The sequence below is a fragment of the Onychostruthus taczanowskii genome, unplaced genomic scaffold, assembly GCF_017590055.1.
Source record: "Onychostruthus taczanowskii isolate IOZ18803 unplaced genomic scaffold, ASM1759005v1 scaffold4, whole genome shotgun sequence".
Taxonomy (NCBI): domain Eukaryota; kingdom Metazoa; phylum Chordata; class Aves; order Passeriformes; family Passeridae; genus Onychostruthus; species Onychostruthus taczanowskii.
Genome location: NW_024501459.1, coordinates 8488730 through 8506554, shown reverse-complemented (window position 1 = coordinate 8506554; position 17825 = coordinate 8488730). Strand labels below are relative to the sequence as shown.

General features: G+C 36.6%; 1 protein-coding gene across 1 annotated transcript in view; it reads left to right on the top strand.

Annotated features, from left to right (window-relative positions):
• The window catches only part of ARFGEF1 (ADP ribosylation factor guanine nucleotide exchange factor 1), an 84880-nt gene that overhangs the window by 10294 nt on the left and 56761 nt on the right, over window positions 1–17825 (top strand). The window contains exon 2 of the mRNA XM_041412686.1: window positions 16572–16602. Coding sequence (XP_041268620.1) covers window positions 16572–16602 — 31 coding nt within the window. The remainder of the gene's footprint in view (window positions 1–16571; window positions 16603–17825) is intronic.

Genomic DNA, 17825 nt, shown 5'->3' with positions numbered 1-17825 from the left:
TCTTATGTTATTTAAATATCCTAGTCTGACCTGCTTCCTATATCAGCACTTAATGAAGAAAGCAGGACTTCAGTAACAGTATGGTCACCTTGAATGCTTTGTTGAAAAGAGCTCATGTCAGGACTTCTGATTTAAAGTTTGAGCTTTCAAATACAAGTTCAAGTTTTCGCTTGGGTGAAAATTACCAACTTGATATGGTGTAACCTTTTTGTGGGGCATACCACAGACATAAAAATAAACTGAAGTCCATACTTTATTGTTATCCTTTTTTGTTACCTCCATCAAATATAACTATGAGTTATGTAAACAATCACTAAATTGTAGTCTTCTGGCCATGATGTTGTAGCTGGAAAAGATAATGATTTTCTTACAATTTAGAGCTACTGTGGGAGGGAAATGGTTTAGTGCTCTTTTAATTAGAAGGTTACCAGTAGTATAATTCATGTATAGACTTGCATGTGACCTTTTAAAGTTTTAGTGCCTGAAATGAATAAGAGTCTTGTAGTGTCATGTGTTTTGTTACTTTTGAAGTTACTGTAGTGAGCAGGCTACTTAATGGGGATATATTGGGGGTTTGTTTTGGGGTTTTTTTTGGTTGCAATTTTTCTTGGTATCATGGACTTAAAATTAGCTTCTATTTAAGTCTGAAATAAAGGTTAGTAATCTTCAACTTTTAAATTACAGTTTAAACTACCCATTTCCAAAAGGGGAAAAAATAATTGCACTCAAATATCTACAGCAAGGTTAAAAATAAAATGTAGATTTTCCCCATATTATGAAGGGATCTTTTTATTTGATTCATAAACCTTGACACTGCACAAGACCTCACTGTCATTGGCTGTATCTTGTTTTTGACAAATCGTGGTTCTGGTCATTTCACAGAAGAGAAATAGACCTTATACACATTGAAAATGTTACAGGAAATGATTGTCCATGTTGTCAGGAGGATAATTAAAAAGCCTGAATCTTCCCTTTTTGCAGGATGTAGGAAGGGTTACTACCCATAGTTTGATCAGCTTTAAATCTGGATTTTATTTTTAAAATATTCTAGCAGTCAAAATAAATACCTGTTTTGAGATGAAGATGCTCATGTGACTGGCTTATAATAATAATTTTATTCCAGGATTTCTTTTATTTTGTGAGTCTGTTCTGTATGTATATTACAACTCTTTAATATGTTGTATACTTAAGTTTATGGAGGGCACAGCAGAGGTGTAATTACTTTTATTGCCTTGGGTAATCTGTGAAACTTGTGTACGACAGTAGTTGTAGTAGCTGGCTATACTTGAAAAAAGTATGGACTAAGGATGTATTATCACTGCTTTGCATGTGTGCTTACTGCTGAAAAAAATTTTAAAGAAAAAGGAATGTTCAAAGGATCATGTTACATGATGAAGTCTACTGAAGAGGTGAGCTGTGTGAAGACGGGACATGTAGCTTTTGTTCATGCTGCCAAATGATCCAGAAACAAGACTGAGAAACATAATGACAGTCTTGTTCTGCAGCAGCAGCCTGTCTTTGCCAGAATAAATACAGAGCATTAATAAAACATTTATTTCAGTCTTCATTTGTCACCATCCAAGCAAATGTCAAATAGAGCGCAGTAGAAAATAACAGAAGTCTCAAGAAATAGTTTCATCAATAGGTAACTCTATCAAAAAGGAATATATACGCTTATATGTAAATGCCCGAAGTCTTTAAAAATAGTCAGCTGAAAAAGTAACAGTTGTTTTAAAATGAGGCTGCTGTCTTAGGCCAGGAATGTGAAGGGATAATTTTTGGAAAATTCTTAATTCCATAGCATTAATTATGAAGGTAGGAATGTTTCATTTGCTGTACTTGACAGAAAACTTAGTTATAGTGGGTAAATAAATTCAACTGCATTGACAGGTAACACTGAGTTAAGATGTACTGAGCAGCTCTCGTGTCCTTCTTCAGTAGTACCCAGGAATTGGTTTAAGATGTAGCAATTGAAGAGCTCACCTGTAAAAGTGAGCAATCCCATTACTGTATGCTCAAACGTAGTATCAAAATCAGCTTTATAGCAGTCATGAAAAAACTCACTAAAGACCATGGTTTTTTTGAGTCAAAAACACTAACACCAGGTTGAGGGATCAGAAAGAGGAGCAAAGTGCTTAGAGCTGATTGTTTGTCAGGTGTTTTGCTAACAGTTAGTGCATATCAGCAATTGATAAAAGCTCCTCAAAGCTTTGTGATAAAGCTGGTGTGAGCTAATAGCAAAGAAAACACACCCATATCCATTTTGCTTGTAAGTGATAACAGTATTACAAATTTATTTGGGGAATACAAGGTACTGAAGAAGATTTTTTTTTGGTGTTTGTGGAAGCTGAGGAAGTTTTCTGTAGAGGGATTAAATTGAATGACTTGGGGGAAAAAAAAATCTCAATTTTAAGTCTAAACTAAAGCTCCTATTAACTTGCTAGGATTAGGAGTTTTTGAAGGGCCACAAATCTGAAATTGCTGGATTGTTTAATAGAGCATGTAAGATTTAAATTTAATTAATTGCTAACAAAGGAATGGGAGGTGCTGAATGTAACTAGAGCCAGTGGTTGGTGGGGTTTTTTTTTCAAGGCACCGAGGATATGAGGGATGAAGAAATCTTGAGAGCTTCAGCCTGGCACGTCTGAACTGTAGCAAAGAATAAAGCATATGGAGAACAGAATGGATGTGTGTGCTGTGGTGAGGAAGAATCGGTGTGGACTTTTCTGAGGGGAAACCTGCCATCCCAGATGTGCAGGGCAGAGTCGTTGAGTGTATAGATAAGTGTGAGCTAGTGCAGTTTAACACTGAGCCTCAACCAGGTTGCTCATCCAAGGTTCCTGAAGGTTCTGAGCTCTCAAGGATTACATAACCTGTTTTCCCTACAATGAGGTATTTCAGTTCTGTAGAGGTTTGTGGTGTTTGGGGGTGAGTGGTGAGGTTACAAAAGTTAGTTAAGGAAAACACTTAACAGAGTGAAAACAACCTGCCTAAGGCAGCAGTTGTGCTGTTCTGACCCACTCCTTGATCAAAGGGCACTGTTTGGGTTCTGCCAAATGCAAACTGACCTATATGGAGGAGGAGACTGGTCGAAACTGGGTGCACAAACATGGGCTCTAAATAAGACTTACATCCTTCAAGAGGGTGCATGGCATTGAATTACTGTGACTGATTCCATCAAAATATTTATTCTGTTGTCAAAAAGACAAATATGAAAACAACACAGAGAAAAAATGAAATTGTTAGGCTGCTTTGTAAAGATACTACATGTTCCATGTGCAGTTTTGCTCTCTGCTGCCTTCTTGATGCAGAAGTCAGCAAAGATGATTGAAAGTGTGGAATGTCTTGCAGAGGTGATAAAGCAGACTGCTTGTTGTTCCCTGAAGGGAAAAAAATGAGAGATGGAAGTAAAGGAATTTTTTAAAATTGTAAATGGCATAGACATGAAGAGAGAGTAATTAATTGTAATTTCTCATAATGCAGATAGAGAGGTCTTGTAAAGAACCCAGCGTATCTAAGTAAAGCAAAAAAAAAATTCTTTCCTGCAGCTTGTAATTGCATTCATCCCAAAAGTTAAAATGATTTGAAAAGTGATTAAGTGAAAATTTAACAAGGGTTGTCAAACCTGGAGGAACAGTCTCTGCACAGGAAGAGTGTAAGCCGCAGATGGCTAAATACTGGTAGGAGGAAACTACTGCAGCATTCCTGCCCTGCTTTTGTGATCTGCATTTACTTGAGCATATGCTATTGGCCATTCCTGGAACCAAAATGAAGACTGGATATCAAGGGTTTAAGAAAAACTTGCTGTTCTTGTATCTTTCTGTCCAATACAGTCACATATTTTTAGATTTAATTTCTGAGTTTGTTCCCCAGTTCTAAAAGGTCTCACGAGCTTTACTTAAAAATCTGGTATAGGGTTGATTTGTTTTTGTTTGCATCTTTGGACACTGATTTGGTTATGTGTTTCATGAAACATTCATTGTCCATCAAACTTTATTCAATGCCTTCATTCCTCTTGTTTGAAATTTATTTTTCTACTATGTCTGCACTTTATGGTGAAAAAGCTTTTGAGCTGGGTAGTACAAAAGTTCAAAACTATAGCCATTTTTTAATTTATGTATGAAAATGCATGGTTAGCTACAAAGAAAAAAATTTCTTCTTAATTAAATGGATTGGAGCTACTGCATACAAATCCGTGACTTATGACATGAAATGAAGATTGGAAATACTGATGTTCTGGAAATGGCATCATAGACTGAAGATACACTCATTCTAGAATTAAATTTTGCATGTAGGTGTAAAAAGCTGTGTTATATCTGAAGCAGGAAGAACAGAATGCTTGTATAATACAAGGAGAGCTCAACTGTTGCAAAATATACTTTAGCTTGATCTTTCCAAGTTAGGTTTGGTTAGGCCTTAAAATTTTGATGCACAAAGAACCCAAGTACTTAAGTAAAAATAGTTTTTATTTCTTTTGAGTTTCTATGAGTTTATGTAACTACAACACTTCATGTATACAATTGTTATACTGTCATTAAAATATGAGGGTATTTGTCCTGAGGCGAAATTGAGAAACTGACTTTGTGACTTAAATTCATGTTTTTTGCTACTTCTGTTACTATGTTTTTCATGCTGTCATGAGAGCATAACCTCTTGAAGCAGGACACAGTTAAAGAGTAAAATGCTTAAGATTAGAGGCCTTCATATGGATCTGAGCTCCTGTATTCCATAATTATTGTTCAGCTCTGTTGGCTTTGGAGAATGCTTGGGCAAATTCTGAAGCAGACATCCTGGTCCATCTGCACCTCGGCTTCCCCAGCTCGTAATTGCAGTGACAGGTTGCATTTACAAGAGGTCAGGCAGACAGCGTGCAGGGAGAAACGTCATATATATCAAACTGCATCATCCTAGCTGGAATGCAACATTGTGTGTTTCTAAATGTAGGTCCTGTTGAATATTTGGGATACTTTTTCAGTTGTAAATGCAAACAGTTAAAATGGTAATTTCGTTTTAAGAGTTAGATACTTAAGAGATGTTTCTGTTAAGGCTTCTATTTATTGCATTGCTTGACTTCAAGTGAGTGTGCAGAAATTTCTCTTACGGGGATGGATATGGTGGAAGAATCTAGCAATTACATTGCAGAGGGGTGAGATAATGTCATACTATCAGGTCTTCGATGTTTTTTGAGTTAGACTGTTCATGTTTGCCTGCTTTGAACTTAAAGGTCAAACTTAAAGATGCTCTTCAGAGAGAAGTTCATTGTGTCCCTTCAGATGAGATACAAATCACGGGATTTTGTTCTAGATGTATTTCATTTCAGATAAGCTTATCAGGCAGGTAAAAATGAATTGATTAAAAATGCTGTCCCTGCTTCAAATGTAATTTTCTGTCTGCAAAGTTTGTTTCTACCTGAAGAGCCCAGGAGAGCCTTGCAGTGAGTGCTACCAACCTCTCTATGAGAAAGAAGTAAGTTCCTTGCTGAGCGTCCACCCCAACCTAAACTATAATTGTGTTAACCTCTCCCAATTGATCCTTTATCAAGAGAATGAGAAAATATATTGGATAGTCCGGAACACCGCCACCTTTGGGCAGCCACTCCTGGGAGAGTACCCTGTAGGAGAAGCCTGGTGGTGCTTTGAACGTGATACTACTAAAGTAAGCCTGGTAAATGTGGTCGAAGGAAAAGGTATTTCTAAATATTGGGAGAGCACAACAAAAACTAATATATTTTGGGAAACCCCTAAACATCTGTTTTAGGTCGATGGTACCACAGCATCCACTAAATTGCCAAGAGACTGGTCTGACAGTTACATCATACATACATATATATATATATATATATATTTTTTTTTTTTTAATTATTCTTATTTTTGACAGAAACCCACCCTTTTCCAAGTAGAGGAATGTGCTTGAGTTTCTGATTCTAAGAGTGAAGGAAACTAAGTTGTTCAGTTAAAGGAATGGAAAGAGAGGAAGCCAAACTTGATACGAAAAGTCACAACATGCATTACCACAAGCTTGTTTTCTTTGTATGACATGATACTACATTCCCTATCTGATGGATTTCACCAGAAACGTTACACTTAGTCAGTTACGTTGCTTTAAGTTTGCAGAAGAAGAACTGAGGCTCGATTTTGACTTTTTGAAATTTCACAGGGCAACATATCAATCTGCTGTGGCAAATCCAGAATTACTGATGACTCACGTTCTCTAGAAATAGGCAAGCATGCTTCACAATTTCAAACAACAGAGCTACTGGTTTCCTTGTGGCTTGGAGGAAGCATAAACCCACCATGCCCAGGGAGTGTCTGCAGCCCTGCTCTGGCATGCAGCACAAGCTACAGCTCTCCTGACTGGAACAAATAATCAAGTGAAGTAATGAATGCTTGAGAAAATTGATAGGAGGACTGTATGTACTTAGTCTCTCTGCAGGATACACTGTTGAGAATTTCTGTCTGTCCTGATTTTTCACTCTCTTTTCTCTTTGATGAATATGCTGACAAAATAATGTGTGCCATCAGTTGACTCAGGTAAACAGGAGTTGGGTTGAGTCCCCTTATCTGGCATGAACTATTCTATAGAGACTGGTGGAGTTACGTATTACTTCAGACCATTAAATTCTGTCATCCTTTGAGGCTTAACCTTGGCCCCCTCCCTTAAATTTGAAACTTAATTCAATTAGTAGATTCCCAGCTCTTTTTAGGGGGGTTACAAGTGTTTGCAGGAATTCACACAGAGTGCTTTGTAATGTCGGGTTGCATTGACAGAGATGGTGTAAATTAAGTCTCACTTCTGACAAGCATTATGCTGATTATAATCACTATGTTACAGAATTTATCATTTGAAGTTAGTTTCATTTACCTTGTTATGTGCTGCTTAAATGGCAGTTATGCTTCTTTGCAAGAGTATTTGAAAAATCAATTCCTGAGGCACAGAAGCTGCTTTTTATGGTTTGTTTAGGTTTTGTTTTGTCTGTTTGTCTCCAAAGACTTGCAATGCTTTTCTTAGAGCAGCATGTGCTATTTTCATGAGAGATACTGGTAAGAATCTTTTTGTATACTGATCTGTATACTGTTGCACTTGGTGAAATGGCTTTTTCTTTAAATTGTACTTATTTGGACCTAAATAATTGTAGTGTGCCCTTTGATCAAACTCTTGCAGGAAGTCTGTCTTATTTTGATGTTTCTCTGCAGTATTTTTTCCTCTCATATTCTTTACTAAAGAATAAATTACCTCCCTCAACACACATTTTCACGTTGCCATGTTGAATTTCATTTTCTGTTCTGTTATTCCAATCTGTTGGATTCCAACCCATACTTCCCTAGCAGTAGCAGTAATACTGGGTAAAGCATTTGTTTTCTTCCCCATCCTACCCTTCACCACATGGTAAAATCAGGTGTAGGAACTCATCCATGTTGTGGGATTTTTTGAAAAAGTCTTTTAAAATTTAAGTTAAAAATATCAATATTTTTGTTCTGAATCTGATTTTACTTTGTTACATTTTAACTAGTAAAATCCCTCTGCAATTCTATAGCAGGTGTGCAAGACAGTTGTACTGGCTTTATATAGATAGGTAATGCAGCCAGGAGGAAAGGGATGTTTAGTAGTAACTGTTTTTTTGCTGTTCAGAACACTGAACATCATTATAAATTTTTCTTGCTGAATAGTCTTTCTTTGTTCTGAGTAGTAGTTGACTCATTTGTGTGCATAGCACACGTGTGCTACCTTCTTTCTTTGAGCGGCAAGAATTACAAAAAAGTAATAAAAATATTCGAGTGAAGTTAGTTAATGCTGTTTTCAAAATGTGCTGCCTGTTTCCATTTGAATAGTTGTTGCTGGGGTTGTAGCCTATAGAAACAGAATTTACGTGACTCACAAATGTTTTGATACATGACATGAGAAAGAAGAGTTAGAAAAACTATACACATTGTGGATATGAAGAAGAATATACAGCAGCTGCAGGCTTTCTCCCCTTTATGTGATAAAGAAACATTATTGTCCTGTCAGAACTTTACTTCATTACAAAAATAGCACTGAGGTTGATGAAACATAGTGGGTAGACTTTATAGAATTTTTGCAGTATATTTATTCCAGTGTATTTTTTGGTGTACACTGCAATGGACAATTCTGTTCCAGCTTTTCCTTCCCAAAACATGTGATGCACGTGAGGTATGGCAACTCAGGGTCATGTAGATCTACAGTGAGTTGAAATAGCGCTCTGACCTAATGAAAACTAAAAATGTCAGGCTATTTAAATGCAGTGCCTTGGTAGCTATTGTGTAAGGAAAGCGCAGATATGCACAGACAGTGGAATAGGAGGAACCACTTTTTTTGGTCGTCATCCTCAGATAGACTGGATTAAAGCACATTGGAAAACTGTCTCTCTAGGCAAGATCCTTTTCTAGTCTGATTAGGTGACTATTTGGTAAGCAACCAAGCTGCTTTTATCATAATGGACCTTTTCAGCGACTTGTACCACCAGTTCTGAGCATGAAACCAATTCACAGAGGTTTTGGGAGGAGGCACCAAAGGGTGGCACAAGGTATTTGAAAGGTATGCCCTGCTTGATTAAACTAAATACACATGGCTATCCTCTTGTAACCGTTTAAAGATATAAATAAATAGTCTATTTCCAATCTTTGATATTGATCTAAGAAAAAATGCAAATTTGGATGTCGCTGGGAGTTTGCTATAGATTTCATAAAGGATGACCCATATAGTAATGGGGGAAGCAGAGGATTTACTGCTGTAGGAAGTGAGCTTTTCAGCCACATGTTAGAAAATAAATGCTATTAAGAATGACTGTAGTTCAGTTATCCTTGGTAATGTGTGACCTATATGTGTGTCACCACTCCTCAAGAAGTGAAGCAACTTGACAGTAGTCTCAACTTGGTTTAGCAAATAGAAGGATTGTTATGAAAAATCCAGTTATAAAACCCCACTGGATTGCATTATTCTGATTTTATTTTAAGCAGTATTATTCTGAATTAATTTTAAGCAGAATAAGGCCACTAGAGTAGTTTCTGCTTTTGTATAGATTTGCCAGTGATTCTGTATTTGAAAATGTCATATCTAGTAAACTGAAAGAGCAGGTACTAAGTTTGACTGAACCAAGACAGGTTGTGCATTCAGGTTTCTAAATTTACACCAGCTGCATATTCCTGAATGATATATTGTGAATAGGGCTGGGGAGAACCTGTAGTTCTAGTATTAGTGTCATCTAAAAATGGCTAAAAGGAAAACTGAGAATAAAAGAGGAGATGGCTTCAAAGATTAAAAGAAAACCAATAAGGAGCATGAGACATAATGACTTCTGAAGTGCAGATATACAAGTAGCTAAGCACTTGGGACAGGATTTGCTGCGAATCTGTAGTGTATCAGAAAATAAGGCATGGGAAGTAACAAACAGATATTGTTCCTTTCCTGTATTAGCACTCTTCAAAGAAGTTAGTGTCATCTAAAGTTGAAGCACGCTACCAAAGTCAGTGTTTGTGATTTCCGAGTTTTGATTTTGTGTGTATGTATATGTAAATATTTCTCTACATGATTCAAAGGTTACTCCTCCTTTGTTTCAAAGGTAATGAGGTATGACTTCTCGTACCAAGGAAGCATTTCACTTGATTAGAGGCTTTCAAGATTTTGTAGAGGACAGTGAGGAGGATTTATACAGAATTTGATCAACAGTTATCATACTCAAAACGTAACTGCTGTTTGTTTGGAATGCTTCTTCTTAAATTAACTTCTTCCTTGGTTACTCCTTTGATACCTGTAAACATAAAGTTGCAACAGTGTAATATGTTGGAATGGAAAGCAAGTGGAAGTGTTCACATATACTCCTGAGATTCTTTTTTTTGTCTGTACAGCAATTATTTTCTGTTATATAAATGCTAAATGAAGACCACAGCAGTGATTTTCTTAAATCTGTACAGAACTTTGCTCTTTTCTGTCCCTGTGCCATAGCTGTGTGAGCTATAATTGTACAGACAGAGGAAACTAAGTATAATGAAAAGGTGTAAATAACCCCAGCAAGAACCAGCAGTTGTGCAGATGTGTGAATAAACTTTTACTGAAGGCCTGTGCTAAAGTCTGAGCTCAGGAGTTTTTAAAGGGATGGAACACTAGTGATATTTCACAATGGGGAGAATGTACACAGGTAAAATTCAGGCTTCGATGCTATGTTGTGCTTGCACTTGCATCTGCATTCTTCCAATACCATTTTTCTTTATGTTAGCTGGATTTAAACAGAACAAAACACCCTAAAGGCCTAGTGCCATTATCAGCTTGCTCTTGGACTCCCAAAAATAGGCGCTTTTTGTCCACCTTCTTGACACTGTGTTGAAGAGGGTTTGAGGGAAGGGAGGGGAGATCTCTGTCCGTCCTGGAAGGTATGACAGAAAAAGCTATTTATAGGATTTGGAGGAAGACATAGTACTTTGATATGTATCTTGGGAATTCCATTTAAGAAACAATTTCAGTTTTCACATGGAGTGGTTTGATCTGCAGGCAACCCGAAATACTGATCATTTCAGTACTGTCTTCCTATAATGAAATAATTAATACTCTATTACCAGTTTTAGGCAGGTCAACCTGATTTGATAATCTAGGGGAATAGATTAGTACTGTGTTAACTAAACTGTTTAATTATTCTGTGCTGCTTTTGAGATCCCATGAGGCTTTTTATAAAGCTTTCTTTTTTTGTCTGTTTGCTATTGCATACACTGATACTCCATTGGCATTGCAGATAGATGTATTAAAAGTTAATTAAGTTAATTACACCACTAACTTAGTAGTTAATTTAACTGCTACAGTTAAAAATGAAATAGGACAGGAAAATACCATAATCTGGGTTGGACAGTTCTCCATACCTCCTTAGTATGTGTCCTTACATTCCTTTCAAGTATGTAAGGAAACACACTGAACCTGGGGTAGCTCACAGTTCAGGGGCAGTGACACAAAGGCTCTGTGGGAGCAAGAAGAGTGGTCAGCTGGATGCATCAGGGAAGTCTGTGTGTGTGTTCTGGACACTCTCTCTTGGCAAATCTTAAGCTTTATAGAAGATCTGTAAATGGCTTAGATGTTAAGGGTAGTGTTTGGGTAAAAGCAAGCATGTATTTTTTCATCAACTGACTGTTTTTTCTTAGATGTACTGATTTAGCAGAAATTGCCCACAGAGAGCATCTCTGGATTATAATTTATTTTTTTTTTTAGTATAATGGAGCTTGAGTTAAAAACAGCTGTATGTTTCTGCAGTTTCATTACTTGGTCTTCTTAGATGTAATTATTTTAGGTTTTTTCCCCTGGAGTCTGTTAGTGCCTTTTGGGTGTTACTACTTTAGCTGAATAAACTTTTCGACACTGCTTGAAGCTAACAGATATCCAGAAATAAGTAAGTTTGAGATATTTTCTAAGAAATGCATTCTAATAACCCCATTCAGGGAAGAATGTACTCGGCATGGTCTGTTTGGAATTTCTTCTCTTTGAAGGAGAAATTGGTTTTTTTGTTCCTGTCATATTTATATGGCTTTACTACTGTAAGTTCAAACTTGGTACTTTTTTAAAATTAAACTGTTATGTGTAATAATCTTATTACATAGTGGAGTTTGGAGTGTAATTAATTGAAGTTATCTTCAAATAAATATGGAACTTCTAGTTTTATATTAGAGAGTTTTTGTATACCTTGAAAGGGAGAAGGACGTTTTCAGTATTGTTAATGAGGGAAAAAGTGGGGTCTTCAAATGATTTATTTGCGACAATATTTTGTATGATACTGGAGACAGTCACTGGAATACTTGGATGGAAGAATGCAAGCAAAGTCAATTCAAGCAAAGCTTTCATGCTTTAATTTGATTTCACCTTTTTTAATACAGATAGCGGTGTAATTTAAATTCATCTTCACTGCTTGTTCCTTGGATCTTATCCACCTGCTTTGACTTGAAAGAATTGAATGCAAATTGCTTCCTTCTCACAGTAGTTTTCTATGGTATAAGTCATGTGAACTCCAAATATTGACTCGTTTCCTTGAATTCTTGCAGCCTGTGCTGCTTTGGATGGTTCTACCTTCTGATTACCTAAGATGGTTACAGTTTTTTAAAATACCAATGCTTTCTGTCTTGAATTAATTATATATTTAATAAACTTTTATTCTGATGCTTACAGTGAGAATTAGGCTTTAGATCTGCAGATCCTTGTGGAATTAAGAATTATGCATGTGCTTCTCGGGCAGGTAACATCAGTTTTTCAGAATACAGTATTATGGGAATGTAATATGTACTTGTTCTTGAATACAGTTCTGATGCAAGAATGGAAAACCAGAATGAGATGTATTAAATACTTTTAGATGTGTGGGGTTTGCCTACCATTATATTTTATAATGAACTTGTAAAGTATTTTTCCACTTTATCGTAAATAATTAGCATTTTTCTCAATATCAAGTCCCATAAGAATTATTTTTCCTGTAATCTAATGTACAGTTTGATATTGATATCATAGATTTTAGCCCTGTGTAGCATTCCTGAAGATAACATTTTAGTTATTCCTCACTTGATGAGAATGTTATCCTTGACTTCTGCAAAGTATCACTCTAGAATATTTCTATTTCACTTAGTATGACAGTGTATTTAGGTAACCAGAAGGAAATAAACCTTGAAGATACCCCCTTTGAAATTTAGGTTATTAGAGATGCCTTTTGATGTACTTAAGGTTTAAATCATACTTTGGATTGGATACAGGAGGGTAAACAGTGAATTATTCTTAAATTGGAGTTTTGTTCAGTGTTACAATCCAGTATTGCCCACAGCACCCACTTGACCTACTTGGCCATTTTGATGTTGCTGTTGGTTACTCACTGTCATTGCAGAGAAATTGGTTGATTTTATAGTTGCACATTAGATTAGCTGGTAATAAGGTGTTAAAGGAAGAAAGGGAAAACTGGAAAGTAGTTTGGTTTTTTTATACTAAAAGCTGTAAGCAGTCTGAAGAGAGTAAGGAAAAGTGTTCAAATGACATGTTAAAAGTAGTGAATTAAAGCTGGAGAGGTGAGAATGAGATTATGGATGCCTGTTGTGGTTTATCTCTGGCCAGCAGCTAAGCCCTACACAGCCTCTCGCTGGCTTCTATCAGAGAGCTGGAAGGATAAAAGCACAAAAACTTTGGGTTGAGATAAAGACAGGTAAATTAAAAAAAAGACAGGAGAAATCAAACAACAATCAAACACAAGAAACATGTGATGCAGAAAAATGCAGTAGCTCACCACCAGGTGACCAATTATCAGCCAGTCCCCAAGCAGCAGCAGGGAAACTCCGCATATACCCCGTGCCCCTTGCCCCATTTTTTTTTTTTGCTGAGCAAGACACCCTGGGGAATGGAATACCCCTGAGGTCTGTAGGGATTGGCTGTTGTGGTGGGCATCCCCAGCCTGCTCACTGGTGGGGTGGAGTGAGAAACCGAAAAAAAGCCTTGACTCTCTGTAAGCACTGCTTAATTAAAGCATTCCTGAATTATCAGCAGTGTTTCCAGCACAAATCCAAAACACAGCACCATATACAACCTACTTTGAAGAAAATTAGCTCCAGCCCAGCCAAAACCAACAATAAAGGTCTTAGATGTTTTCAGAGAATTCTTTGAAATTATGATGGTTTGTAAGAGTGTAGATGAAATGGAAAATTATGTTGAAACTCATGTACATGGCTCCTCATTTTGCATGTCTGGCGAAACGGTTGATGCATGCCATTGTAAAACTGCAAAATAATGTATCTCTTTGATCAGCTCTAGCTTCGGTGTGCAAAAGCTTCGTGTATTTCCATTAACTCTATCATAGAGATCACAAAATTCTATAAAGAGGTCTTCTGGAGCTCTGTGTGAATGGGAGATTCAGAAGGGGTTTTATTTTGTCATTTCTGTTGCACTTTTAAATAATTGCAGTTAGTTCCATTTTAGGACACGTGATGGTTTTAGTACTATGAAGTAATCTGAGCTGTTTTTCATAGTAATTCTGTGTTTACATCACAGAAAATACAGAGGAAGCTGTTGTCCTTCCCTACAGTTTTCATCCCCTGTTTTAGCATCTTATATCCTCTTTATTTCTTCCCTCACAGAGTGAACGGTGATTCTGAGATAGTAAGCTTTTCCAGCTCTGAGATCCTCTGTTGCAGTTTTGGTTGTGTGTTTGGAGAGAGGGAGAGCAAATTAAGGAATGTTGTCAAGCCTGGCTTCATCTTTCTTTTCTAGCTAATTTTTAGTTCTGCAGTTACTGATGCATTCTTTTCAATGGGAAAAAGTAATCTTTTTCCCATTGAAAAGAATGCATCAGTAACTGTTCTGGTTCATCTGTCTTTAACAGATTAGTTACCTAGCATGAGAATTGTAAGTTACCTTTATTATAATCTGGTTTTCTGCTGATAATGCTTCTTGAATTTTTTGTGTGATTCCTACTGGACGTGGTTGATACGTGACCATGAAATTGTACTGTAATTAACTTGTGTTCTGGTGTCGTGAGCAGAGGCAGCAATCAGACAGTGAAAGAAATTAGGTTTTCTCTATTCTCAAGGGTAAAAAGTAAAGTTCAACTTTGCTGTTTTACCTCGTTCATACTAATAGTATCATATCATGCTTCTCTGCAATTACAAATATTTTAGTCTTACAAAAATAATTTATGTCAGCCACTGTAATAACCTTTCTTTTTATTTAACAAAGGTTATAAAATCAGTGGTTTCACAGTAATAGACTTAGGCAATGCTGCTTGAAATGGTAGTAACATTTAATTAGAATGACACTTGTATAAGCTTTTTACCTCTGGTCAGTTTTGTTGGAAACTGTACACTTGGAAGTAATTCAGTTTTATCTGTTGGTTGATAATGTTGTTCAATGGACAGACTTCAGAGTATCTCAGGGAACAGAGTTCCTGAGTGTGAATGCTGAGGTGGGAGGTAAAATAATGGAAGGTATGAAGATGCTGGAACAGAGGAAGAGAGTTTCTTCTTTCTGTTGGTCAGGAACTTGTCTTCAAGTAAGTTAAAGTCATAATGTCATAATCTGGGAGGAAGGTATACGTTACGGAAACATTGCAGACCTTACTGAAACATTGCAGAGTCTTATTATTGCTACTGACTGACAAATGCTTAGTGTCTAGTATATGGAATTATTTTCATGTTTTGTCTAGTCCTGGGTAGCCCAGATTTGATCAGCTTCTGGAGTAGCTGTTTCTGAGATGAACCAATGGCCTGCTAACCTCTGGGGCTTACTGGGAGTAAATATGACCATCAGTTTTACCAGAAGTAAGATACAGATTTTAAGGTGATGTGTGTTCCATATTTTCAGTTTTCTCAATAGTGGGAAAATCAGTTACTAAACATATTTGCTATAAGTGATTTGTGATAAAATACCAAGCATGAGAACCTGTGCGGGGTAAGTGAATCAGTATTACCATGTGAAATGGTAAATGAAGGACAGGATGCAGACAAAGTGTGCTTTTGCTGCATGGGGACTTGGTTAGAAAGATTAAGTTGGTGTGGTTTTTGTCAGAATCAATCCATGCCACTAGTTCAAGGCCTATACGCAATAATCAAAGTATAGTGTTTGGTTTAGTTGATTATGGCTTTGCATGTTTGAGCAGGACTTGATACTGGAGTAGATCTGAGATTTCATATTTAAAAACCCACACACACATTCATTCTTGATCCTGTACAGTTTATTTCAAGTATGTATTGCTTCAGCACTGGAAAACCTAGGCTTTATGAAATTCCCTGTGATTTAAGCGTGCAAAATTACTAGAGAATAGACAAGACTAGTCTTGAATCAAAGATGTTTCCTAAAATTAGTTCCAGTAATTTAAAATTATTTCAAAATGTATTGTTAAAAAATTGCTGAAAATGTTTGCCAGCTATTCAACCTTCTGTTATAATATATTTTAAAATGGTATGAAATAGAGGCTACAGACTTTTTTGCCTCTCCCTTAGTCATTACTGTGGTATCTTTGCCAGCTATTCAACCTTCTGTTATAATATATTTTAAAATGGTGTGAAATAGAGGTGCTACAGACTTTTTTGCCTCTCTCTTAGTCATTACTGTGGTATATTACACTGTTTAAAACCAAGGGTGATAATTGGTCATTCAGATTTCATGTAAGAACTAGCAGTGGTGGCTTGGTTGTGTTTCTGTATAATATGTATTTATCAAGCAGTATATATTTTATATTCTTTATGGGTAAATTAATAGTTTGAATAATATTTGTGTTTTCCTTATTATTTCTATATACATCAGCTGTGAAAAGAGCTGGCCAGTGTCTTCACAGAAGCATTCCAGGGACGTGATGTTTAGCTGGCATGACTGGATGCAAATTTAGGCATGCAGTTTTGAATACAGATTTGCAAAGTAATTATGATACAGTTTGCAATCAGTGCAGGTAGAGAGTACAGGTACTTATGAAACTGGAACATGTATCTTCTGTTTTATAATAATCCTGGTTTCAAATGTTTGCCTGAATAGTTTTGCTATCCAGTAGTTTTCTGTTATTTAATTTTATAAATGTGTTTATGATATCATTTCTATAACTATGCCTTTGTTTCATTTTACAGAGGAAATAAAGGCTGAAACAGAAAAGCAAAGGTATGTGATAGTTCATTGTATTAAGTGATAGTGCTTTTAACATCTTAAAATGTGTACCATACTTATTCTGCATGGGGAGTATGGGCTCTCTGAAAAACATTTTCAGCATATTTTGGGTGGTTGGTGGTATCTGGAAATGTACAGATAGTGCTGCTTTATGGGACTGGTTGTTGTGGTGCAAGGCACAGGGCTTAGGAGAAACAGCAGAAGGTAGGTTAGAGGGTGCAGGGTGGTACTCTCTGGGCAAGGAGCATAGGGAAAAGGGATCAAAGTTGGAAAAGGTCTTTGTGTATGGTGCAGAAATTTCTTTCAGTGTATTGGTGGAAAAGCCTTGAAGTACATTCAGAGAAGGGGGAAGAATGCAGGTAAAAAGACTTGAAGTCAGTGATCAGAGAGGGGAGATTGGGGCAAGGAAGTGGGAGTGAGCAGAGAAAAGTAATGTTACTGGCAAAGATAGTGTCTGGAAAGGACCTTGTTAGGGAATAGGTATAGATTTGTGAAGACAGTTCTTCTAGAAGTGATGGTAAAACCAAAAATTGACATTCAGCTGTCTTTTGCTGTCAACAAACTTCTAAGTATTGCTAAGCTGTGGGATCTGTTATTGGCATTTTGTTACGTGTTCCACAGGATCATCTTCCTCATCCAGTGTATATTCCTAACTCCTGAGTCAGGACCATGAGGTGAAGACTGTTCATACCACTTGTCGAGAGAATTGGAGCAGTGGGTGAAACTGAGGATGAAAGTGTTCTTAGGCAGCTGGCTGCTGCTTGGGGATATCTATTCTGCCCTGTAACAGGATTTCAGTACTGGGCAAATCATTAAAACCACAGCTGTCAAAGTTGGATGCTAATGATTTCTGCTTCATCTCCTGGATATTTGAGCAGAAATCTACAATTTTGGTTTGGAAAATAGAATCGCTTCTAGCTGTAATTAAGTTAGTCGGAACGTAACTTACATCGATGTAAAGGAAAACTTAATATTAAATATGCTGAAAAATTTAGTCTTGCAGCTTATCAAATTGAGCTCGTAAAACTTAGGGGGTGAATCTCATTGAGATTTGGCTTTGCTTTCCCCCAGTAAAATGAAGTCAATACAATGAGCTCATAGTAAGATTGTAAAAAAAAAATTTCATATTTATGTAGTGTTTAGAAAATGTTGCATCCAGCACTACAAGATTGTTTCAGACAGAAAGTAATAATATGACTTTATAATAGGTTTTTCTT